A 27,424-nucleotide genomic window follows, 5' to 3' on the forward strand; every position below is an offset into this window, starting at 1 on the left:
CTATTGCCTGAAACATAAATATATTGAAATTAGGCCAACTAAAAACCTTACAGTGGCCTCTAAGTGTTCAAGTGAAAGGAAGTGTCATGTGTCTCTCACTTTTTTAAGCCAAAAGGTAGAACTGATTTAAGTTTAGTGAAGAAGGCATGTCAAAACCTGATGCAGGCTTAAAGCTAGGCCTCTTGAAACAAATAGTTAGCAAAGTGGTGAGTGCAAAGGAAAGTTCTTGGAGGAAATTAAAAGTACTAGTCTATTAAACCCACAAATGATAAGAAAACAAAACAGCACTATTACTAATATGGAGAAAATTTTAGTGGTCTGGATAGAAGATCAAACTAGCCACATTTCCTTAAGCCAAGCCCATTGAGAACAAGTCCCTAACTCTTTTTAATTCTTTTTTTTTTTTTTTTTCAGACAGAGTCTCACTCTGTCATCCAGGCTGGAGTGCAGTGGCGCGATCTTTGCTCACTGCAGCCTCCGCCTCCTGGGTTCAAGCGATTCTCCTGCCTCAGCCTCCTGAGTAGCTGGGATTGTAGGTGCACCCCACCCACCTGGCTAATTTTTGTATTTTTAGTAGAGATGGGATTTCACCATGTTGGTCAGGCTGGTCTTGAACTCCTGACCTCGTGATCAGCCTGCCTTGGCCTCCCAAAATGCTGGGATTACAGGCGTGAGCCACTGCATCTGGCCCAACGCTTTTCAATTCTATGAATGCTGAAAGAGGTGAGGAAAGCTGCAGAAGAAGAGTTTGGAGCTAGTAGTGGTTGGTTCATAAGGTTTAAGGAAAGAAGCCATCACTATAACATAAAAATGCAAGATGAAGCAACCAAGTGCTGATATAGAAGCTGCAGCAAGTTATCCAAAAGATCTGGCTGAGATCGTAGATGAAGGTGGCTATACTAAACAACAGAATTTCAATGTAGACAAAACAGCCTTCCCTTGGAAGAAGTTGCCATCTAGGACTTTCATAGCAATAAAAGAAAAGTAGTCAGTGTCTGGCTTCAAAGGATGGGCTGACTCTCATGTTAGGTACTAATGTAGCTGGTGACTTTAAGTTGAAGCCAGTGCTCATTTACCATTCCAGAAATCCTAGGGCCCTTAAGAATTATGCTAAATCTACCCTGTCTGGGCTCTAGTTATAGAACATGGAGCCTGGATGAGAGCACATCAGTTTACAGCATGGTTTACTGAATATTTTAAGTCCACTGTTGAGACCTATTGTTCAGGAAAAAAAAAAGAGATAGCATTAAAAATATTACTGCTCATTGACAATATACCTGGTCACCCAAGAGCTATGCTGGAGATGTGCAAGGAAATTAGTGTTTTCATGTCTGTTAACACAACATTCATTCTGCAGCCCATGGATCAAGGAGTAATTTTGACTTTCAAGTCTTATGATTTAAGAAATACATTTTTTCAAGGCTATAGCTGCCATAGATTTTGATTCCTCTGATGGAGCTCATCAAAGTAAATTGAAAACTTTCTGGAAAGGATTTATCACTAGAAGTTGATTCTAGTGATTCCTGCTCACAAAGAGGTTAAAATATCAACTGAAGTTTGGAAGAAGTTGATTCCAGCCCTCATGGATGACTTGGAGAGGTTCAAGACTCAGTGGAGTAAATAACTATAGATGTGATGGAAGATTTAAGAGAACTAGAATTAGAAGTGGAGCCTGAAGATGTGACTGAATTGCTGCAATCTCATGATGAGACTTAAATAGATAAGGAGTTGCTTCCTATGGATAAGCAAAATACATGGTTTCTTGAGATCAGATCTACTCTTGGTGAAGATACTGTGAATATTGTTGAAATAACAACAAAGGATTTAGAAGACTACATAAACTTAGTTGAGAATGCAGTAGCAGGGTTGACAAGATAGACTTCAATTTTGAAAGAAGTTCTACCATGGGTAAAATGCTATCAAACTGTAATTCATGCTACAGAGAAATTTTCTGTGAAAGGAAGATTCAATCAATGCTACAGACTTCATTGTTGTCTTAAGAAATTACCACAGCCACTCCAGCCTTCAGCAACCACCACCCTGATCAGTTAACAGTCATCAGCATCAAGACAGGAGCCTCCACCATCAAAAAGATTATGACTTGCTGAAGGCTCAGACGATTGTTAGCATTTTTCAGGCAGGAAATACTTTTAAATTAAGGTATGTACACCATTTTTTCAGACAAAACACTATTGCACACTCAGTAGACTACAGTATTACATAAATATAACTTATTTGCACTGGCATCAAAAATTCATGTGACTTGCTTTATTTATATTTACACATATTCATATATTGAACTTATGTACTTTATATATTTTATTTATATTTAATGTGATATTCACTTTATTGCAGTAACTTGGAACTGAACCCACAATATCTCTGAGGTATGCCTGGTTGATATAATACTCAGGTGTGGACTGAATCCTCTGGGACTGTGACACAGTATGGTATTATTTTTCTGAACTGATAAGAGAAAGCCATTTGAGGAAGGTGGGTGTCATTAAGGTGCCCTTGACTCAGAGGGTACATTGCCTGAGCTGGGGAAGGATCACACAAGTAGGTCGTGGCAGTTGTAGAAATGAACTTGGACAGAGGCCCCAAAGTGGGAGACAGTTCTGTATAAGTTGTGGAATAAGGCAGATAGTTCTTAGAAGGGATTAGTAGAAGGTTAATTAATAGTTGTGGTCATATGCAGGGTTACAGGGCTACGCCTAGGAATTTTTGTGTTTGTTATAGGCAATGGGAGAATTCCCAGAAGTTTTTGGAGAGAAGAATGAGAGAATTAAAGTACGATTCAGGTGATATTACTTTGGCAGCCATGTGAGAAAGAGATGAGGTGGGGAAGAAATGTTCTGGCTGGTGGTGGGATGACCACATTCATTTAGGAAACATTAGCCTACATGGGTCTAGTCCCAGTGCCAGAGAGACAGCCACGCAGTGTGACCTGTACTACTAGAAATGTGTATACTTTTATGGGAGACTGACCTTTTCTGGTGGGGCAAAGAAAGGTTTTCTGTGAAGGTGACTTTGATCTGAGTTTTGAAGCCTAAATAGTATGCTGTTTTAAGCGCTTTATATGTGATCCTTACTCTACCTATGTGAACTGTATCAAAGAAGTCTAACTTCCACAGGGAGAATTGGGTAGTATGTGCACTTGTGTTCAACAAGAGCCTCTGATGACAGAAATGGGAAAGAGAGGTTAGAGAGATGTGAAAATTAAGAATTAGAAGAGTAATGGAGCCAAGAGAAATAGTTCTGGGTTGGCGAGGCTGTGATTCAGATCTTGTGTAAATAGTTCAGGAAAGCAATAAACTAAGTACCATGCGTTATAATTCTAGAAAATATGACGGTTTAAAGAATAGAAGAAAATGTGTTGTAGTTTTTGGAAGGAAAGAGATCCAAAGGAATGTTCTCATAGCACTGAAGAGACTTTGTAGGCATCAGAGGAAAAGCTCTTCCTTTAAGGTGGAAGAAAAGAAAGAGAGGGTTGATAAAAACGTAGTAGAAATGTGAAATGGTAAAATGGTTGATTGGACAAGTGGAGAATAGTGTTATGAAGGAGTGGTTATTTAATGTGCCCAGGAGTTTGTAGAAATGGTTTAGAACAGCCAAGGGGGTAAGTTATTCAAAAGACGAGTAAGGGGACTACGGTCAGCAATGAAGAGAAATTGAAGTTAGCCATCATAAGTCTGTTAAGGATAGACTAGTTACTATGTTTTTGTGGATTTTTCTAGGAATACCCAATACTGAACTGTAAACAGTAAGCACAATTGGGGGATCAGATTCAAGTTGATGGTTGGCTCAGAAGACAATGGTGCTGGATTAAGGAGACATGGATTTGTATAATATGAAAATGGGTCTTGATTAAGTGTAGCAATAATCGAGGCAGGAGGTTATTGATAGCCTTAGAAAGCAGAGATGGCAAGCATAACTACTTAGTGATGTTGAAGGTTCACTGGGAACAGAGGGGAGTTGGAAGACAGGGAAGTCGTGAAATGTGCTGAGCTTGGTTTTGGAGCTGGTCTGGATAGTGATGAGATTAGGATGTAGCTGAGCTGGGAGACAGGCCTTAGGAATCCAGAAAGCTGAGCTCAGAGATTTGGATGTTTTATGGACAGGATCCTGACATCATCCAGTATGATGACAGAGTCAAGGACAGAGACCAAGGAGAGGAAATGGCTCAAGAATGTGGTAGAGTATCTTATAAGCCATGGAGATGAAGGAAGATCCGACCACCCATTTCTTAGTGTTTCAAAGATCTTCATTTCATTTCTTCTTTTGGCCATGTTTCTGTTTTGGGGGCAGGGAAGAAATTCTGCTTTCGTGGGTGAAATCATACTGTGGGTTTTGATTGCTTTACCTGTTGTTTCAGAAAGGGTCTGAAATAAAGAATGTGCAATGTAATGAAAAAAACTATAGATACAAGTCTAATGGAATGCATTTCCACAGATTATATACAAAATAAGCGCTGATCACACAAATCTAAACATTGCAGTGATAAGTTAACACTTCAGTCACTTAAGTTAACACTTCAGTCCTATGATGTTATTAAAACAATGATAGTATAGGTTTAATATCCCTTATCCAAAATGCTTGGGACCAAAAATGTTTTAGATTTCAGATTTTAAAAAATTTGGAATATTTGCATTATACTTACTGGCTAAGCATCCCAAATTTGAAAATTTGATATTGGAAATGCTCCAGAGAGCATTTCCTTTGAACATTATGTCTGTACTCAAAAAGTTTTGGATTTTGGGACATTCCGCATTTTAGATTTTCAGATTTGGGATGCTCAACCTGTATGTATAGATGGTGAGAGATTTTGTACAAAGATGTGTCAAAGAACTTGTATTTAAAAAATTAGTGCTTTATTTGGGGAGAAGAATATTTTTAGTGTACCAGGAAATTGTAAAGGGACTATATAATTAATTATAAAACCACTAATTCAGATTTTTTTATTGATAAATCATGAGTATTATATATATATTTGTTAGGTTTGACCAAAGTCTTCAGTATGTTGAAACAATGAGTAAACAAAAATATCGACTGGACGCAGTTGCTCATACCTGTAATCTCAGCATGAGGAAGATTTACCATATTTAGGAAGATGAATATGTCATCTTGGTAGTTTAATGACTATTTGCAGAAAAGAGCCCAAAGAAACATGGGTTTTAGAAATGGAACTTCCTCTTGTCTCCTTCTAACTTTAAATATTGAGGGTTTTTTTTGTTTTGTTTTGTTGTTTTTTGTTTGTTTGTTTTTTTACATTTCTGCTTAAGCCAACAAAAATGCATAGTTTTAATGCAACAAAAAAGCACCTGAGAAAATAATGGAAAGTATGTTTCAGAACCTTTTGAGGAGGGTATAGTTTATTCTGTCTCATACATCTCACACACCTTCCATAATGCAGGATTTTCCACAGTGTGGATTGACACCTGCCATCATGTGGCTAGGCAGAGATCAGCATTTTATAAGAAATATAAGAAATAATCTAAAAGCTCTTTGTACTGACCTTAATAAAATGTTTATTACTTAAAAGGTGAGGATCTGGTATCGATTATTGATATATGCTTTTTAAAAAGTGCGTCTTTATTGGAAATGCCAGAATTTTTCCACATAAAATGCAGCACTTAAATGATTTGGGTTAGAAGGTGTCATTGATTAGGTGTCTTTGTGGTCAGACTCAGACTACCTCTAATACAGAGAGGGGCTTCTAAACCATGTAAACTTTGTGGTAACGTCTTCTCAGTTTCTGTACCACCATAGAAACCAGTCTTTTTCTTTAGATCACAGCTAACTTGGCTTTAAATGCCACCATTTCGTCTTAGGCTGTTCAAAATTAATTTGAACCAATGTTAACATAACAAGAGAACTCCCTGGAAAAGGATGAAATGCTAGGTTGTGGCCTTCTAGAAGAGATCTAGGTAACCTCTTCTTTGTTGTTTGTATTGAAATAGTAAAGTTGACTCTTGCCTCCATGCCACTGGAGGTGATAGTGCCTCCCCTTAAATCCCTGGAACTTCATCCACCCCCATTTCTCCTTTCTTTCTTTCTTTTTTTTTTTTTTTGCGGCAGAGTCTCGCTCTGTCTCCCAGGCTGGAGTGCAGTGGTGCGATCTTGATTCACTGCAGCCTCCACCACCCAGGTTAAAGTGATTTTCGTGCCTCAGCCTCCTGAGTAGCTAGGACTACAGGCGCACGCCACTACACCTGGCTAATTTTTGTATTTTTGTTTTTTTAGTAGAGATGAGGTTTCATCCTGTTGGCGAGGCTAGTCTCAAACTGTTGGCCTCAAGTGATCCACCCGCCTCGGTCTCCCAAAGTGCTGGGATTACAGGCATGAGCCACTGAGCCTGGCCTGGCCCTTCTTAATATACTCCCTCTTGCCTGTTCTTCAGCCCTATGGGTTTCTTTCTATTCCTCTTTGTGTGTCACTACAGGCTTCTTTTGAACTTACAGTTTTGTCCTTTCCTCTGCCTTGAACATCCTCATCCATATCCTGTCATGATTGGCTCCCTCTTGTCACACAGGCTTCATCCCACATATCTCCCCTGGCCGCCTGCCCTTTCCATATAGCCTTAGTCTAGTCCCCTTGAGTTCTAACATTATAACAGAAATACCTGCGCTCATGGAGCTTGCATTCTAAGGGGAAGAAACAAACATTAAACAAATTATGTCTAGTGGTGATAAATGCTAAAAAGAAAAATAATGGAGCTGGTGGGGGATGTTGCTGTTTATGAAGATGCCTATAATCTCAGCACTTTGGGAGGCCAAGGCAGGAGGATGGCTTTGAGGCCAGGAGTTAGAGACCAGCATGGGCAACATAGTGAGATCCCATCTCTACTAAAAAAAAAAAAAAAATTGGATAGATTTAGATGCGTATTGTATATCTAAGTAGGCTTGTTTGGGGAGCAACTAGATATATGGGTCTAGCATTCAGGGGAGGAGCTGGGGCTGAAGATATAAATTTAGGAGTTGTCAACAAGTGTGAGGCATTTAAAGCTATAGGAATGGGTGAGATCACCCAGGCTAAGAGTGTGAGACAGATGAGAAAGGGTGGGAGGATAGAGCTCTGAGGTTCATCGAGTCCACAGTTTGATCAGATGTGGTAGAATCAAGGTAGAGTCTAATGTCCTCCTAGGGAGACATTAGATCAATAGGAGAACTGAGAGAAAGCTTTTTGGATGGCTTGGTCAAAGCCCCGTTTCTTCACTTGCATGTAGTAGAGATATGGGACCATAACAGACATAGGTTGTGGACCCAGTGGCTGCAGCGTTCCTTAGGACAGAAGGTCCAAATTATCTGGTCCACTTTATGCTCCTCCTTTACCTTCCAATCATTGTCTGACCCCTGGGCCCCTCACTTTCTAGTACAGTCCCTGACCTTGACAAATGATTTCTTGTGTGTTTAGCAATGTAGATTTTTTTTTCTTGGCTATATCTTTGTCACCAATGGGGGAAGCTTCAACTTCAAAATATTTTATCTGGGGTTTATCTTAAAGAATTTATACCAGTGAACTTATTTCTTTTATTTTTCATTTTGATGAACATGAGAACTATCATTACCCACAACATTTCACATTTGCCTTTGACCTGTGTAAGTTACAAATTTTGCTTTAGGTTTTCCAGAATTGCATATTTTTTTAGAGACAGAATCTCACTCTGTCACCCGGGCTCGTCACTGTAGCCTTGGATTCTTAGGCTCAAGTGATCCTCCTGCCTCAGCCTCCTGGGTAGCTAGGACTATAGGCACATGCTACCATGGGCAGCTAATTCTCAAGTTTTTATCTTTTTATTTTTATTTTTCAGAGATTGTGGGTCTCACCATATTGCATAGGCTGGTGTTGAACACCTGACCTCAAGTAGTGATTTCACCTCGGCCTCTCAAAGTACTAGGATTGCAGGCATGAGCCACTGTGCCCAACCTGTCTTTTTATCCTTGAGTAATAAAAGTACTTCCCTGAAATGAACTAGCTGTCTGGGTATTATTTTGGGACAAAAAAAATTATAGGAGGACTTAGAAGAAAAATTTATAACCTTCATTAAACTTTAAATAATATTTTCTTTATAAGACTATTAAGACCTCTGTTTTTCTTTCACTTTTGTTTTAAAACATAAAGTTAATTAAGGTTAATGGGAGTAAAATCAGAATAGTTTTAGATGTTTATTTTTTAATATTTAAATTTTTTTTTTTTAGTCAGAGTCTTGCACTGTCACCTGGGCTGGAGTGCAATGGCAGGATCTAGGCTCAATGCAACCTCAGCCTCCCGAGTAGCTGGGATTACAGGTGCCTGTCACCATGCCCAGCTAATTTTTTGTATTTTTATTAGAGATGGGGTTTCACTGTGTTGGCCAGGCTGGTCTTGAACTCCTGACCTTGTGATCCACCCGCCTTGGCCTCCCAAAGTGCTGGGATTACAGGCGTGAGCCACCGTGCCTGGCCTAGATATTTAAGAAAGAAAAAAGTGTGTCGGTAACATCATTTGATTTTGAGCTTTCGTGTGAGCCTCAAAAGATGTGAAGAATCTATTAGTGGTGCTCAGTACATTAGACATCAGGAATATGTGTCTGTTGAACACCTGAAATGTGTTTGTTGTTATGTGCCTTGCATTATATTTCTATGGGGCAGCACTGCTTTAGATGATGATAGCAACTGACACTGAGCATTCCAAGGTGCAAGGCACTGCTGCAGTTGCTTCATATGTTTCAACTAATTTAATATGAACAGCAGTCTTCAGAAGTGTATGCTATTAATATACCCATTTCAAAGTGTATGCTATTAATATAGCCATTTCAAAGAAGAGGAAACTCAAAGGCACATAACTAATACGTGGTACCGCAAGGGTTTGAACCCATGCTGTGGGGATCTGGAGCCTTCATATAAATCACAGTGTCACAAACTAAGACTCTATTTCAATTACAGATTCCATTAATAACAATAACTAACATATATTGTTGATATCATATGTAAGATGTGCTAATAAGTACTTTAGATGTATTACTTCAATATCTTACAAAAATTAGGGAAGAAGGGAAGAACATAGTCATAAGTTTTGAAATTATCTTAATTTTCAATAAGTTCATCATATTGTTACTGAAAAGGGATCCCGATCCAAATCCCAAGAGAGGGTTCTTGGACCTTGTGCAAGACAGAATTTGGGGCAAGTCTGTAAAATGAAAGTTATTACAGGTGTAAAGCAACAAAAGAATGGCTACTTCATAGGCAGAGCAGTGGCATGGGCTGTTCAACTGACTATACTTATAGTTACTTCTTGATTATATGCTAAACAAGGGGTGGAGTATTCAGGAGTTTTCTGGGAAAGGGGTGGACAGTTCCTGGAACTGAGGGTCCCTTCCCTTTTTAGACCATGTAGGGTAACTTCCTGACGTTGCCATGGCATTTATAAACTGTCATGGTGCTGGTGGGAGTGCCTTTTAGCATGCTAATGCATTATAATTAATGTATAATGAACAATGAGGATGACCAGAGGTCACTTTTGATGCCATCTTGGTATTGGTGGGTTTTGGCTGGTTTCTTTACTGCATCCTGTTTTATCAGCAAGGTCTTTATGACCAGCATCTTGTGCCAACCTTCACTCCTCATCCTGTGACTAAGAATCCCCAACCTCCTGGGAATGTAGCCCAGTTAAGTCTCAGCCTTATTTTACTCCACCCCTATTCAAGATGGACTTGCTGTGGTTCAAATGCCTCTGATAATACTTAGGCATATATTTCTATGAAAACTTTATCCATCAATCCTTTGACAGTTCCCACATTAAATTTTTGACATGTAAGATCTAAAAATGTTCAGTGAATCTGATAAACCTATTTAAGTCTTTCCCCCATTCTTGAACCCAGAATTTATGAAGTAGTAGAATATTTTAAATATGGAAAGAATTACGTATCCCCATTTCTCTTGATGAAAGATTTCCCTTTATTTATTATTTTTGCCGTACATCTTTGCTTTGCGGATATGCCCTCGATAGGTGATACTGATTAATCTTAAGTTTCTGGCTTTGGTGCTGTTATATGCTTAAGTGCGATTATCTGTGAAGTAATACAGTTTCTTTTATTGTCTCAGATAAATGAGGCACAGTATGCCAAAATTCCACATGTATGAAAACGGATTATGTTTCTGGTATGTCTTAGGTTAACTTTTATTAGAAACAAATTTTAGGTATGTTGGCCTCCATAGCAACATTCTTCTACAGTGATTTCACCTGAAATTAAAAAAAAGAAAAAAGAATAATAAATCATCTCAGTGTCCTACATGCATAAAGTTCTGATTTTCACATTTACTGAATTGTGGATGCTTTCCATCTCCTGATTTCCAGTTTTCTGGTGAAATATTAAGGTAAGAGTGAGAGGTGGTAGATCATATACAGTTTATCATAACTGCAATAATAGTGGCTTTTATATTTTAGTGCTAATAATCATAAAATTCATTTTTAAATTTTTTGTTTATTTATTTATTTATTTTTGGGACAAGTCTTACTTTGTTGCCCAGGCTGGAGTGCGTTGGCACCGTCTTGGCTCACTGCAACCTCTGCCTTCCGAGCTCAAGTGATTCTTGTGCCTTGACCTCCCAAGTAGCTGCCATTATAGTTGCCCGCCACCACGCCTGGCTAATTTTTGTATTTTTAATAGAGACGGGGCTTCACCGTGTTGGCCAGGCTGGTCTCGAACTCCTGACCTCAGGTGATTGACCTGCCTTGGCCTCTCAAAGTCTGGGGATTACAGGCATGAGGCACCATTCCTGGCCCCTCATTTGTATTTTTTAATTGTGCAAAGAGCTTTTATATACATTTTCTTTTTTTTTTTCTTTTGAGACAGACTTTTGCTCTTGTTGCCCAGGCTGGAGTGCAATGGCACGATCTCGGCTCACTGCAACTTCCGCCCCCCAGGTTCAAGAGATTCTCCTGCCTCAGCCTCCTGAGTAGCTGAGATTACAGGCGTGCATCAACATGTCTGGCCAATTTTTGTATTTTTAGTAGAGATAGGGTTTCACCACGTTGGCAAGGTTGGTCTCGAACTCCTGACCTCAGGCAATCCACCCGCCTCGGTCTCCCAAAGTGCTAGGATTACAGGCGTGAGCCATCGGCTCCGGCCTTTTTATATACATGTTATTTGATCCTTACAACAATCTGAAACAGCACAGCCTGTAAATGAGTTACTCAGTGTGATGTCGACCTCCAGTAAGTGACCACACTTTACATATAGGACCCAGTTCCAGGAGTTGGGGCTTGCAGCTCATTGTTCTGTTCTATGCCATGTCTTCTCTGGGAAGACATGGGATATGAGCTGCCACACAACACCTGCACTTCTGATCTCTTTCCTCGCATCTCTAGTTCTTTCATTTTCCTGCCTTTGGCATTTATCCTAGTTTTGTAAGTTTTACTTTGAAGTCTTGTAATTGCACATCATATTGAAATCTTTCCATTTTTATCTTTGCACTTTTGGAAATACATTTACTCTCTGCTGTTGGCTATCACTTTCCATTGGTACAGTTGGGGAAGTGCTAGTCTTTATTCCATTCATAAACCATGTTTTGATGTTCTTCTTTGATACTTGGGAAGCACAAAGATACTTTGATAATATAAAAGGTAAATGTATATAAAGTTAGTGTGTAACTGTCCCTTAAAAGTTTAACATCTGGGTGAGGCACTCAATTTTAAACGACAGAAAAAATAAACCTAAATAGGCATGAGGTAGACTAGCAAAATACCTATAAAAGATATCCTGAAGGGAAATTTTAAATAATGGTAACAAAGCTATGGATGAATGGGAAATATCAGCTGACAGACCAACCAGATATTCAGAAATAAGGGAACATTTTTTGGTTAGCACAATGCTTTTTGTCTTTGCTTCTGATTAAACCATAGAGTATATTTATGCACTACAGAAGAAAATGCAAATTTAACTTGATAATTTGATACATGTAATTTCAAGAGAAAGGGCAACAAAAGCTTTTTAAAATTAAACTTTTTTTGGGATAATTATAAATTCACTCTTAACTATAAAAAATAACTAGAAATCAGGTGTATTCTTTACTGACAATTTCTCCCAATGTAATACCTCATAAAATTATAGTAAATAGTTCATTACATTTTACTTGTTATAATAGTAATTAAAAATAACAAATTATTCATAAATGTTCCCTTTTTCCTGGAATCAGGATTCATAATTTGAAAAGCCTAACTCTTAGGGGTTCTTATCAAGATGCTATGTTACTTCATCCTGTGATTTATCTGTGTGTCACCCAGGATACTCATTTGCAAGTCAAACAGGAAATTGGTTGGAAAGACATTGGGGCATCTCATTTATCTGTGAGAGGGCCCACATTGCTTGTGGGATTAAGAAACAGCCAGAATCACAAACTCTAAGGCCTCTAAGAGGTTTTTTATCTCTGCCTCTCATTTGCTTATCGGCCTCATTCTGTTAGCTGGCTTCTTCCACATGGTGAGTCATAAACATTGTACTAAAACTCACAGAAATTGTTTCTAGATAGGATTGTCTAGTTTTTCATTTTAAGACAAGATGAAGAAGAAAGCAAAAGAAAAAAAGAAAGGTAGGAGAGGCTCTGATTGGCCCAGCTAAGGTCACTTAAAGACGCCTGACCAATTACCCAAGGTTAAAGGGACAGAATATGTTGCATAGACTTTCCTTTGAATATAGAGCTATTTTCAGAAACAAAGGAATTATTATGAGTTAGGCAATCACTCCAACTCTTGTCTATTGTAATATGGCAATGACCTTAAGAAATTTCCGGTTAACATTGTCATTTGAACAGAATACTATGATAGTTGTGTATGAAATTTTACAAGACTTAGAAACATGTTAATTCACTCAAACATTAGAAACGTTTACTTAAAAATTAGGAGTCACACAAAGATGTACACTATTACTGTTTAAATTCAAAATTGTTTTGGAGGGCCTCTAGTCTGTTCAGTAATATGAAACCAGAGGCAGGCTGGGTGTGCTGTGTCACTCCTGTAATCCCAGCATTTTGGGAGGCCAAGGTGGGTGGATCGCATGAGCCCAGAAGTTTGAGACCAGCCTGAGCAACATAGCGAAACCCCGTTTCTGCAAAAAATACAAAAATTAGCTGGGCATGGTATCACAGCTACTTGGGAGGCTGAGGTGGGAAGATCATTTGAGCCCAGGAGGCGGAAGTTGCAGTGAGCCAAAATTGTGCCACTGCACTTGAGCCTGGGTGACAGAGCAAGACTCTGTCTCCAAAAAAAAAAAAAAAAAAAAGAGAAGCCAGAGGCATAAAAATCTAAGACTTAAAATGAAAGAAACAAAATTGTCATATTATGATATGATTTTCCACATAGAAAATTGCAAATAATCTATAAATTATTAGAGATAAATAAGAGAGGTTAGCCAGGTTAATAGATGTAAATTAATTATATTTCTGAACAGAACCTTTAAAAAGTGGCAAAAAAAATAAGAGACTCAAGGATAACTAAACAAAGGATGTGCAGGACTTACATGTGTAAAATTAAAAAAAAATATAAAGATAGTAAAGGGGAACTAAATAAATAGAAAACCAGTCAATGAGTTAGTTCAAAAGAATGGTTTTAACCAACATTCTTTTTTCCCCTGACTATACTAGACAAGATAATTTACTGTAATAATTCAACTGATAGCAATTTGGTTAACTTGTTTTTACTAGTGTAGTGGTTAACCACAGGCTGGTCCTGAAGCTAGTGTATTTCCTTTTTTCATTTGGAAATTGTGGCCACCCTATGAAAACCTTACCTTTTTTACATTCCAAACTTCTACCAAACCTTTGTATCTTTCACATATTTTCAACAGCAGATATACTGCTATTTGAAAAATGAAAAATGATGTACTCTTCATTTGCATAACCATATCTAACTGCCTTGGTGGAAAAAAAAACTGTGCTACGTAGTAGTTGCTTTATTTGTATTGAGGGAAAATAAAATATCCCCTCCCATCTGAGACTTTTAATTCTATTCACTTTACATTTTACCTACAGAATTATTTCTATTACCACAGGTAACAGAATACTATGTAAGTGATGCAAATAAAATAACATGTGTTTTCAGGATCAGCAGGAAACCAGAACACAAACTGGGAAAGTCTAGGTCCTAATTAATTATTGACATCTAGTAAAGTTTTAAGCTCCTTGAGACTTTGTTTTCTTTTTTTATAAATGAGGAGTGTTCAGCATTTCCCAAAGTGTAAAATGAAAACCACCAGCAATAAAATGAACATTTTATTTATTTATTTATTTTATTTATTTTGGTGGGGAGGGACAGAGTCTCACTGTGTCACCCCGGCTGGAGTGCAGTGGTGCAACCTTGGCTCACTGCAACCTCCGCCTCCTGGGTTCAAGTGATTCTCCTGCCTCAGCCTCCTCAGTAGCTGGCATTACAGGCATGCGCCACCACGCCCAGCTAATTTTTGTATTTTAAGTAGAGATGGGGTTTGACCATGTTGGCCAGGCTGGTCTCGAAGTCCTGACCTCAGGTGATCCGCCCACCTCAGCCTCCCAAAGTGCTAGGATTATAGGCGTGAGCCACCATGCCTGGCCAGAATAAACATTTTAAATGTTAGTAGTTCCATATTTATTTCAATGTGTATTGGATATAGAACAACTCTGGTTTTAATGAAAATTGTTGCTTTGTAGGATGCTTAGTAAAAGAAGTAAATCCATTTATAAGGAAAAATGTAGGACATGGCCATGGCCAAAATCATGGAAGTAGAATGTGAATGACTAGAGTTTGGGAATTCATGGAGTAGGTGATCTACGTTGCTTCTGCCTCGAATGTCTTGAGTTTTTTTTTTTTTTTTTTTCTTTGGAGACGGAGTCTTGCTCTGTTACCCAGACTGGAGTGCAGTGGTGTGATCTCGGCTCACTTCAACTCCCCCGGGCTCAAGTGATTCTTCTGCCTTAGCCTCCTGAGTAGCTAGGATTATAGGAGTGCACCACCACGCCTGGTTAAGTTCCATATTTTTAATAGAGATGGGGTTTCATCATGTTAGCCAGGCTAGTTTCAAACTCCTGACCTCAAGTGATCCGCCTGCCTCGGCCTCCCAAAGTGCTGGGATTATAGGCGTGAGCCACTGAGCCCAGCCCAGATGTCTTGATTTGATTGTCTTCTGTGACTGTGTACTTTGCTGGCCAGTGTCAATGATTAGCCCTGAGTTCACTACCTCATTTATGGAGCTTACACTTAAAAACTGCTACCAAAAACTGATTTCTTTTCAATTTCTTTTTTAAAACAATTTTTTAATGTTATATTTTTATTGCTTTTCATAGAGATGAGGTCTCTCCCCATGTTGCCCAGGCTGGTGTTAAACTCCTGGGCTCAAATAATCCTCCCACCTAGGCCTCCCAAAGTGCTAGGATTACAGATATGAGCCACTGTGCCTGGCCCTCTCTTCAGTTTCTTATGAATGAATGAGCCTTCATATAGTGAACACATTAATAATAGGTTCAGCCAGGTTATGCTTATATCTTTTGCTTAAAGACACAAGCTGTAAACTGTAGGATTTGGAAAACTTTATAGCAAAGCGGATGGTGGACCATAGCATAGTTTCATTTTTATTTACAAAACAGACGAAATTTATGGGATTTTATACACAGAAGTAGTTGGAAAGGATAGCAATAATTTATTTTCAACAAATATTTATTAATCTCTTTCTCTGGGCTGGATATTGCTCCAGAGCTGAGAATACAACTCTGGTCAAAAAGAGCTTCTGCCTTCTAGCTGGCAGAAACAGACATAACAAAGAAGAAAGTCAAAATGTATTATCAGATGGTGATATATGCTCTGGAAAAAGGGAGATAAACTAGGATAGGTAGCAGAGGGGGCTGTAGGTGAGTTTTTAATGTCAGGAAATCAAGGAAGGCCTCAGTGAGTAAATGTCATTTAAGCAGAGACCTGACAAAGAAAGAAGTCAGTCTTATAACTCTCTTGGGAAAATGCTTTTCAGGTTGCCCAGACAGCTTTACAGCAGCAAGTACAAAGGTCCTGAGGCTGGAAAGTGCTTGGACTGTTTGAGGAGGAGCAGAGGCAAATATGGCTAAAGCACAGGAACAAATGGGAAAGTGGGAAGAGATAAAGTGTGGTTGATTGGGCGGGGGGATTATGAAGAATATGTAGGACTCTTTAGGCCTTGTAAGGAATTAGACTTTTGCTCTGTAGAAGGGTCTTTCAGCAGAAGTGTGACATGAACTGATTTAGGAATTTAAAGGACTACCCTAATTGTTATATAGACTGTAGAGGACAAGACTGTGTGCTGAGCTCCCCTTAGGAGGCTGTTTTCATTATTTCATTACTTAAAAGACAACGATAATTTGCACCAGGATGAAAGTAGTGGAAGTGGTAGAAGCGTTCAGATGCTAGGTTTATTTTGCAGGTGATACTAACAGGATTTGCTTGTTGATCAAATGTAGATTGCAAGAGAAAGGGAGGCGGCAATGATGTGTCATTGGTAGGATTTCTCCACCTCAGCACTGTTGATATTTTGGAACAGATATGTTTTTGTTATGGGGGTCTGTCCTGTGCATTGTAGGATGTTTAGCAATATCCCACACCTCTATGCTCTTGAGGTACTCTACTTCCCCTTAAATTGTGACAACCAGTGTCTCCAGACATTTTGTCCCTCAGGGGTCAAAGTCAACCAGTTGAAAACTACTCATTTAAGGTTTTAAGCCTGATGGGATTCTGAGATGGAGGGACTGTAGGGGGTAACAGGTGTGGTGAGTGTTATCAAGCATTTTCTTTTGGACATGTTAAATATTAGCCAAATGCAGTGTTGAGTGGAAACCAGGGGAGAGATCAGAGCTGGAAAAAGAAATTTGGAAATCACCAATGTATAGATGGTATTTAAGTTCACTTTTGTTATTGGATGAGATTATGCAGAGAGTGAGAGTGAATTAGGTGATGAGCTCCTTTGACTCTCCAGGGTCCGCCATGTGGTTAACAATAGTTATATCTGGCCAGTCTCAGAAATTTTTTGCTCTTATAAGTAGACTTAATAAGACTTCCACAGTGTGTTAACTCAAACAATCCACTTGCTTTCTCTGAATCCCTCTAATAGGTATATATTGCTATATTTTATATTCTTGAGAGAAAAAGACTAAAATACAAATACTTTTTCACCAACCCTTTTTAATAAGACTGGCGGCAACATGTAAGTCACTTTGTCTTTTGATAGGTAGGAGGAATGAAAATAGCAGAACAGGCCGGGTGCAGTGGCTAACACCTGTAATCCCAGCACTTTGGGAGGCCGAAGCAGGTGGATCATGAGATCGAGATCAAGACCATACTGGCCAACATAGTGAAATCCTATCTGTGCTAAAAATACAAAAAAATTAGCCAGGCATGGTGGCAGATGCCTGTAATCCCAGCCACTCAGGAGGCTGAGGCAGGAGAATTGCTTGAACCCGGGAGGCAGAGGCTACAGTGAGCAGAGGTCGCACCACTGCACTCCAGCCTGGGCATCAGTGCAAGACTCCATCTCTTAAAAAAAAAAATATTAGCTGGGTATGGTGGCGTGCACCTGTAGTCCCAGCTACTTGGGAGGCTGAGGCAGGAGAATCACTTGAATCTGGGAGGCAGAGGTTGCAGTGAGCCAAGATCGAGATCGCACCACTGCGCTCCAACCTGGTGACAGAGCAAGACTCCGTCTCAAAAACAAAAAGAAAAGAAAAGAAAAGAAAAGAAAATAGCAGAACAAAGGGCTCTCACTAACAGGCTTTGAAATCTAACTCTTTGGGCATAATAATGATTATACCCATTTCTAATATTAGGCCGTTCTCACATTGGTATAAAGAAATACATGAGACTGGGTAATTTATAAAGATAAGAGGTTTAATTGGCTCACAGTTCTGCAGGCTGTACAGGAAGCATAGCAACTTCTGCTTCTGGGGAGTCCTCAGGAAACTTACAGTCATGGCGGAAGTGGAAGTAGGAACATCTTACATGGCACAAACTGGAGGGAGAGAGAGATAGGGGAGGGGCTACAAACTTTTTAAAACAATCATATCTCATGAGAACTCTACCACAAGAACAGCACCAAAGAGATAGTGCTAAGCTATTCTTGAAGGATCCACCTTCATGATCCAGTCCCTTCTCACTAGGCCTCACTTCCAACACTGGGGATTACAGTTGAACATAAGATTTGGGTGGGGACACAGATCCAAACCTTATCACTTATTATGTACAGATATGTAGGAGCCTTCACATACGGTGTTTCTTCTAACATTCATCACTTGACTTAATCTTGTTCATTCTTCAGGCCTCAGTTTACATAAGATGTGAGTTGGCCTCATGGTGGACACTTCCTTTGGGCCCTCTAAAACAAGTGCTCCCTCTTATGGTGTCCAGTACTTTTTCTTTATGGAACTTACTATCTGTGATCATATACATGTTTGTGTTTTAGTTTATCTCCATTAAATTGTATAACCTCTTTGAGCAGGACCCAAAATTATTTAACACTGCTGGTACCAAGTGCTTAGAACAGCAACATGGGATGTATGAAGGGTTTTATATTGCAGGTTACTTTTCCATTAGCCTTTGTTTCATAGACATCCTTGCACTGTTATACATCTACTCTTTCATTATGTGGGTGTATCATAATTTACCCAATCATTTCCATGTTGATAGTCATTTATGTAGGCTGGATTGCCTTCAAAAGTCACCCTTTTTAAGGCAAATTGTGTGAAAGAGAAATAGAGTCTACATGCATGGAATTTTGGCCATGTTAATCACTGATGCTCTATTCTGTATAACTTACAACATTTATTTTCCCTTGAAAAATGAACTAAATCTAAGCTATGTTTGTTGCTCTGAGCCTAGTTCCCAGATAGATGTGCAGATATGTTTCTTCTTAGATGTGCAAAGAATTTTGAGTTAATGAGTCCAGTTAGAGAATACCTAGAAGTGACATTAAATATTAACAACTTTGTTTTTCTGTAGTTGTAGTAAAATACACATTCCATATAATGTACCATCTTAACCATTTTTAAGTGAACAGTGGAGTAGTGTTAAGTATATTCACGTTATTATGCTACCAATCTCTAGAACTTGTCATCTTGCAAAATTGAAACTCTATACCATTACACAACAGTTCCCTATCTCCCCCTCCCCACAGCCCCTGGCAATCACCCTTCTACTTTCTGTTCCTAGGAGTTTGACTATTCTAGATACTATGTGCAAGTGGAATTATATAGTATTTGTCTTTTTGTGACTAGCTTTCTTCAGTTCACATAATGTCCTCAAGATTCATTCATGTTGTAGCATGCGTCAGAATTTCCTTCCTTTTCAAGGCTGAATAATATTCCATTGTATGTATACATTATATTTTGTTCATCTATTTATCCATGGAGGGACACTTGGATTGCTTCCACCTTTTAGCTATTGTGAATAATGCTGCTTTGAGTATGGACATACAAATATGTCTTTGAGACCCTGGTTTCAATTCTTTTGGATACAGTCCAGAAAGTAGTATTGTTGGATCGTATGGTAATTCTATTTTTAATTTTTTGAGGGACTGCCATCCTGTTTTCTATAATGGCTGCACTGTTTTACAATCCCACTAACAGAGCACAAGTATTCCAGTTTCTCTGCATCCTCACTAACACTTGTTTTTTTGTTTTTTTTGATAGTAGCCATCCTAATGGGTATGACAACTTTGGGGTTTAATTTTGCTCTTAGACATGGTTGGGGTGGGTGGAGATATGTGCTCTATATCCATGAATTCACAGGGTTAACAGAGAGTGAATATTTTAAAGTAATAGGAAGCATCAACTGTTTCAAGACACTGATGCAAGAGCATGCTTTGTGATAGGGCAGATATTGTCAAAACATCAAACATTTTTTACTGTGCATTTTAAGATGCTAAATGATTAAGAATGATGATCATTGTGTAAACAGACTAATATAAAGTATGTTTATACATTGGATAATTTAGTCATTCAAAGTTTCATTATTTTAATTGGCAACAGTTAGTTAACAATAATTTCCTTTGCTTTTTATTCTTTTCAGGCAATGTTTTAAGAGGTTTTGCTGCCAGCCCCCAAAAAGCAGGCGATAAAAATGAGAATAGCTTGACATTTCCATGGCAAACTTCTCGGTGTTGTTGTAACTGGAGCTTGGATGAGGATGAGACAAGCCACATTGGAGAATGGTAAAGCTAGGAATCTAGGCAGCTTTGTGGGGTCTGCTCATGGCCTGATTAGCCATGTGGTGACAAGTGGAAAGATAGACTTGGATCAAAAGGAGGATAAGCCTATAAGAGAAATAGCCATTAGAAGCCACTGGCAGAGTTCCAGACAGCTAAAGTCTCAGGAAGCCTGTCTCATCAGAAGTGAATCAGGCTGTAGGTGGGGACGTGAAGACTGACACTCCGGAATACAATTCATTTCCAGTCAGAGGACAGGGGGTTTCTCCACCCAGCACTGTTGACATTTTGAGCAGGGTGCTTTCCTATTCCACAGGACTATTTCATGTGTTGTAGGATATTTAGCAGCATCCCTGTACTCTACCCACTAAATGCCAGTAGCAGACCAATAAGTTGCCTTCTCCCTAGTTGTGACAACCCAACACGTCTGCAGACATTGCCAGATATCTCCATTTGAGAACCACTGGAGTGATGTATTTACTGGGGTGCCTTTCTAGTGTATCTAATAGGTATCCCTTAACATTATCTGACTTATAATTAGTTGGGGGTACTTATTAGTCTTATCTATCAGACTGAAGATCTCTAAAGATAGGGGAGCTTCTTATCTTTATTCTTTTTTGTGCCCAACCTTGTCTCTTTATGTGTAAGTTGCAGCTCAGGAAATGTTGTTGAATTGAATTCAGATGAAGTATTTGTGCAAGTATAATCTTCTCCAATTTGAGTCTAAGTTTCATAAACTCAAATACATTTTACACATTTGTATAATAATTAATGTTGCTTAACACCTCCATATAAGCCAGACATTACTCTAAGCTTCTTACATGAATGCTCTCATTTAATCCTCAGAGCCACTGCACAAGATGACTGTTATTATTCCAATTTTATAGATGAAAGAATTGAGGCCTACCCATTAATGCCTGTAGGTGGCAGAACTGAAAGTCTAACAGGCATTCAGAAGTGCAACTTTTAACCTCACAGAAGATTACTCAGCTATCTCCATACCCAAAAAATCCACAGGGCATTGCGTGAAGTGTTGGTGATGATACTGATAGTTACACAAACCAAGATGGTAATAGTCTGTCACAATGTTATCAGAGTTTTAGCTTGGCAAGTCAAGGACTTTTATTTCCACTGATTGCTTTTGTGAAACAGTAGTTTTGTAAATTGCAAACCATTCATATTGGCTCCAATAGTCTGAGGCCAGATCTAGCATGGTAAAGCAAGGGAAGGGAATTATGTTGCCTGAAAGAGGCTAGCAATGCCTGCTGATCTACCCATTATTGTGTGTCCCCCTGGTCCTTCCATCCTGCTTCCTCCAAAGTTATCTTGTTCACCTTTTTTAATTTTGTTAGCTTCTTTGCCTGGACCAGCATGTATAAATGCAATCATCCACTGACCCATTATTCACCCATTATCCTTACCATCTGGTAGCCTCTGTGCCATGATAGATACGATTGACAAATGCGTAAGACAAGGGTCCATTCTTCAGATGCTGAGTTACTGACGGAGATGCATGTACATAACGTCAGTGATGTAGGATGTGATGGGTGCTAGAAGAGGCACACAGGCAGAGTGTTACCCAAGTTCAGAGGAGGGAGGAGTTACTTCTAGCTGGAGGAATTTGGAAAGACTTAGTGGAGGATATAGCCTCTGCTATCAGCTCTGAAATGATATATGCCAATGACAGCAGATAGAGGGGAAAAGGAGAGGAGAGAAGGAAATGCCAGGGAGAAAGGACTGTTCAGCTGAGCTGACTGTTCCTGGAGTGAATATTGGAGAATGTATTTATCCAAAAGGACAGCTTACATCTTTTTATATCAATCAGAGCTTGTTTGTAAACAGGGCAGTGAAAGGCATACTGGTACCTTCTATCTGATTCGAAGTGGTATGGTGTATTTTTTCTTTGTTTTTTTTGTTTGTTTGTTTGTTTGTTTTGTCTATGGGAAGCTGTCGTCTGGTGATATCTGAGAAAACTTAGCCTTGACAGGTGGGTAAGATTTCAGCCAGATTATGTAGAGGTAGAGATGGCATTCTCATAGGAAAGGAGACATAAGCAAATGTAGGGAGATGCAAAAACGTGGATGGCTTTAGTAGGGAAAAAAATGGGTTATGTAGAGGAGCAGAAGAAAAAAATTCATATAATAAAGACCTTAGAAACCAGGCTAAGGAGCTGGACATAGTTCAGCAAGCAACAGAACTTTAATGAGTATTTTTGGGGTTACATGATCAGAGCTAGGGAGACTGGATTGTCACTCCCTAAACAGCAGGACTTTGATTCATTTTTGCACTCACCAAACATAGCAGTGGACCTGGATGAATAAAGGTAGGATCAGTTTTATTGTTAGTATTTAGAACGGCTCATCGGAGGAGTCCACAGGCAAGTGAGGTTAGTCAGAAGGCTATTGTATTAATGCTGAGAAGAACTCATGGGTCCTAAATGATAACTCCTCTAGTGGAGATGGAGAGAAGGAGATGTAAACAAGTGGTGAGAGCAGTGAGTGAAAATAGAAATGGCAGGGATAATAACTTATGGTTTGGGGTACAGGGCTGAGGAGATGGGAGAGGAGGATGAGGTTTATAGGTTACCACGTGAATGCCAGTGCATGTGAAGGGAATGATGGATTGCAGATAGTAGGGAATTTGCTGAGTTTAGCTTGCAATGTTTTAGGAGAGGTACCACAGTGATTAAGAGCACAGAATATGAAATTTGTGCATCTTGAATCTGCCTCTCATGAACTGTTTGATCACTTAACATTTCATTTGTTTCCCCATTAGTGATAGGAGGATAATAATAGCACCAATGTAAGGTTAGTATGATGCTTAACTAAGCTAATATTTGTAAAGCTCTTAGAACACTGCCTGCCAGATAAGAGCCACATAATTATATGTTAAATAAAATCAAATTATTAGGGAGCTTTCCAAATCCGTATCCAAATATAGAATAATGAAAGGGCTCAAGATTAGAACATGAATGGCTTGTGAGGCACTTGTTTTTCCTCCCTGATATTTAGGAATTCTTGATTTAAGAATATTCATTTTGAGTTTAGTGGCACAGTATTTCTTTTTCATCATTAGCATTTCCCATTTCATTTTGGATATTAATTTTTGGAAATTTCTATGTGATTTCTCAAATTTTCATTTGATAATTTTTGGTGCAGGATCTCAGCCTGTTAGTATGCCACAGGGCTCGGAGGCAGTAAATATGAAAAGGTAAAGCATAATAAAGGCTTGGGTTTCATATTATTTCGGTGGTTCCCGGGCAACTCCTGCTAATTACTAATGGAGTGTGATAGTATCTTCCTTTCTCTAGTTTCATAGCTGTCTCTTTTTCTCTGTTTAATGACACCACTTGTACTTCTATTTTAAGACTACCATTGAGATTATTGGGTAGTTCTGAAGTGGGGGTAGTTACCAGTAAGCCAGAAGTCAATGAAGTCTGAAGTCACCATATAATGTTCTTAGGGTTTTTGGAGGCTACCATGGCCATATTTGCCTATTTGCCAAATGATGTCAGTTGCAGAACATTGTTCTCATCAGTAGAGGGACTCCTGAATGTTCTTTGCTACCATTTGGAAAGCTGCTGAGAGAAAAAGAAGGCATCTCTTCAGATTTCCCTGGACAGACTTAAAGAGACTTTAAAAAGATTAAAGAAACTTTAACTCCAGTCATTCTTTAAAAAGATGGAGAACATGGTTAAGTGAGGCTTATTATAGCTAATAGATCAGTTTATGCTAAGTCAAATTTATGATATTGCAGAGTAGTAATTTCATATTATTTTAATCGCTCCATGCTCTATAATAGTATACTGGGACCCTGTTTGTCTGTGTATTTATACCTCTCTATATAAACAGATACTTGGGATTTGGACCACAGTTTGACTTTTTTCAGTAACTATAGAGGCTTAGTTTGTTTTGTCTAATGTATTGTTAGTTACACTTTCAGTCTTTAAATATGAATGCAGCTGTTCAAAACAATGGAAAAATAAGGTTCATTTTATGATTTCTAGTAATAACATTGTGACAAATGCAACGACCGGAAATGTTTTAAGATAAAACTTTTTTTTTTTTTTTTTTAATTAACTGTGGGTCATCTTTTTTTGTTTGTTTGTTTGTTTGTTTTTGTTTTCTTTTTTAGTGCTTCCCTTTCCAGCTGTCCGGCTGTCTGGGGAGATGTAAGAAAAGGTATCTGACTTAGCCTTGGAGGAAGGCTTACAATCTAGTTAAATAGAAAAGCCTATTATAAACCTGAAGCATTTCAAAAACATGGACTGGTTGAATTGTGATGAGCTCCCTGTAAGTATAAAAGGAGATGGAGAGAGATGAGTATGGACTGAAGTAACAAGCCTTTGTTACCTCAAACCTTTGTTACCAGGACTGGATAGAATTCTGGTTTGGAAAAAGCAAGTAAATTCTAGGGCCCTTTCAGGTGGGAGGAGCATTCTCAGCCAAAGACCTGAGGTGAGTCAGAGCTGAGGAAATAGGAAAGTGTGGCTAGAGTGAGGCTTCTTTGTTATGTAGTTTGGAAATGCCCTCTGCCTTCTTTAGAAGGAAGTGAGTTGAGTTTCCAGATCATCGAGTTTTAAGTATGCTATTGGGGGCAGCCTATTCAAAATGACGAAAGAATCATCCCATTGTTCTATCAGTAGGAGTAAAATGTGGCTGTGAAACATCCCTTGTATGCCTGGGCAAGCTATCTTCCTCCTTTCCTCCCCTTAGCCTACCCTACTCCCACCACAAAAAAAAAAAAAAAAAAAGGAAAAGGAAAAAGTAAAAGAAAAAGAAAACCAAGAAAGCAGCAGACATCTTTCCTTCCTCTTATTGCCACCTTTTAACTTGATTTAGTTATTCTCTTCACTATCTTTTCTGCTTTGTCGTATACTGTGTTTATATTTCTTTTCCTTCCAACGCAGTTTGAAGCTATACTTTATTATGACAACTGAAACACCTTAAGCAATGTGTTTGTGTATTCATTCTTATTTTACATTAATCCGAACCACATTTCTTCAGTGGTAAATGATGGGCTTGTTGCTAATGACTGGAGATTTAAATCATTTCCAGAGCAAGAATTGTACGTTTCTTTTGATTTCTTCATCTAGGTAGAATACTGCTGCTGATGGTGAATATCCAATGACCATCCTGTGGTCCAGATAAATGTATGGGTAAAATATTGTGACATTTCACCATGTGACTCTAAGGGAATCCTTCCATAAGACCTAAGTAGGGTCAAGATCTCTATAGGGTGGCATTTGACACCTTTTGTATTAAGGGTAGACATTTCAGTACTTGTCTAAAATACAAATATTTTTAATATTTTCATTCCAGAATAAAATTTGGCATTTTCTCAAAGCATAACCTTAATTTGTTGTAAATTCATTTACAAATTTTAGAGTGTATCTTTAGACTAACTTAAGAATTTCTCATGGATGACTATTTTTCAACATTAAAAAAATATTTTTCTATCATTAGTGTCCAAATGAGTTTCTATTGAATCAGTGGTGGATTATAGGGGTGGGTAGTGGGTGGTAGGTGGGTATATCAAGTTCTGGTCTCTTTCTATAATAATAATACATAAAATGGATTACTGTTTGTTTCACTGTTATTTTCTACAACTCTATTGCTTTTCTTGTAGAAAACATTGGTAAATTGGATCTTGCTTTCAAATTTCCTTCTGAAAACTGTTCATCCTTCAATTTCCTCAGCCATGGTGGGGATGATTGAATTATTTCTACACTGTTTGTAGACTACAGTGATTTAATCTGAAAGACTTCCAGATGCTTTGAGAGCAATGATATTCTATCATTATAGAATGCTTTGCTCCATGCCTGTGTGGACTGTGTGGTCCTGTTCTACAGTGTATGCAGTTTGATTGTTACCCTTTTTTCCCACAGAGTGGAAAGTTTTGCAGTTCACAAAGGTAATTACTTATGACCAAAGGGTGGGAGACATCTTTAGATAATTTAGTGGCAACAGGAACTAACCCCCAAGAATGAACACATTTATCCATATATAGCAGCCCATAATGCAGATACTGGGAATTTGCTTTGTTAGCCAAAAGTGAGAAGGTTAAGGATGATTTCAGAAGTGGAGTGTTTGCTGGTACTCTCATGTGACAGAGGAGCCTGCCACCCAGACAGGTGACAGGCACACAGCTGGTGGGAGTAACAGCCATGACTAGAATCTCCAATTTTCCCACTTTTTCAGTCTGGCTGATCTCCACCCTGTATTCTACTGTCTCAAAGTTCTATTTTTCTTCCCAGCAAACATTACTAGGTCAAATTAAATTTAGAAATGAAACTTGAGAAGCCCAGACAATTGGTAGGTTCGCACTGAAAGCTTTTTGAAGAAGAAAGAACTGGGAATCAACATATTCCTTTTAGGTCTAGGAGCACCATTTGCTTCATTTAATTTGGTCTGCTTTGTGAAAGATGTGCCCTGGAAGACAACTTGCGGGATTGCCTGTTTTAATCCACCTTCTTTTCCTCAGGATGGTGGATCACCTCTTGCTCCAGCACTGCCTCTGGAAAGGGTTATTTCAGAGCTTTTTCAGTAACTAGAGTTAGGGTAGCAATCATGTGACATAGATTTTCTTTTTTAGTTGGCTTCCCTCCATCAAATTTATGTGATTGAGAAACTAAGACCACATATGGTTCAGTTTTATATTACAGAGGCTGTGTCTGGTTGAGGCCGGTAATTCCCTAGTGTCTTAATTGGCCAAAACATCCAAATCACCAATTTAATCCAAGTATTACTAGAGGGAATATTTTCTTTGGAGTTCCCTGCAGGCCCTTGAACTAAGCAACAACCAGCAAAATCTGAGATAGTTTTCTAACTGGAAAAAGCCTCTGTTTTGTTAACTCTAAACTCATGGAATTATCAAGACTGTCAGAGAATATTAGGTTATCAAATATAAACAATTATTTATTTGTCCTTATAAATAATGACCTCCTCTGAGAAGCTCTTATGATGATATCATCAGTGAAAACAAGGCATTGCCTCTAATAAAAATCATTTTTACCCCCAAAACCACACCTATATTTAAAGGTTATGTCATTATTGAGGATATTTGAAAAGAATGTGCTATTCTGACAGATTTCAAAAGTAAAATTCTAAAACAAAGATTTTCAATCAAGTAGAGCATTGCTGAAAAAAATAAGGGCATTATTTGGCCATGAATTTAACCATGAGTTTATTAGAATTATTAGGTTATAATTAAGACAGTGTTTGTGCTTTTGCAAATTAAGTATATCTGAATGCACTTGCA

General features: G+C 38.5%; 1 protein-coding gene across 5 annotated transcripts in view; it reads left to right on the plus strand.

The window, feature by feature from the left end:
- Positions 1–27,424, plus strand: part of ARHGAP42 (Rho GTPase activating protein 42) — a 312,104-nt gene that overhangs the window by 114,948 nt on the left and 169,732 nt on the right. Inside the window, exon 1 of one of the 5 annotated variants that reach the window (XM_024346820.3) lies at positions 24,335–24,456. In XM_024346820.3, coding sequence (XP_024202588.1) covers positions 24,427–24,456 — 30 coding nt within the window. In that variant the 5' untranslated portion in view covers positions 24,335–24,426. 5 annotated transcript variants of the gene reach the window in all.

The sequence above is a fragment of the Pan troglodytes genome, chromosome 9 (genome assembly GCF_028858775.2).
Source record: "Pan troglodytes isolate AG18354 chromosome 9, NHGRI_mPanTro3-v2.0_pri, whole genome shotgun sequence".
NCBI classification, from domain to species: domain Eukaryota; kingdom Metazoa; phylum Chordata; class Mammalia; order Primates; family Hominidae; genus Pan; species Pan troglodytes.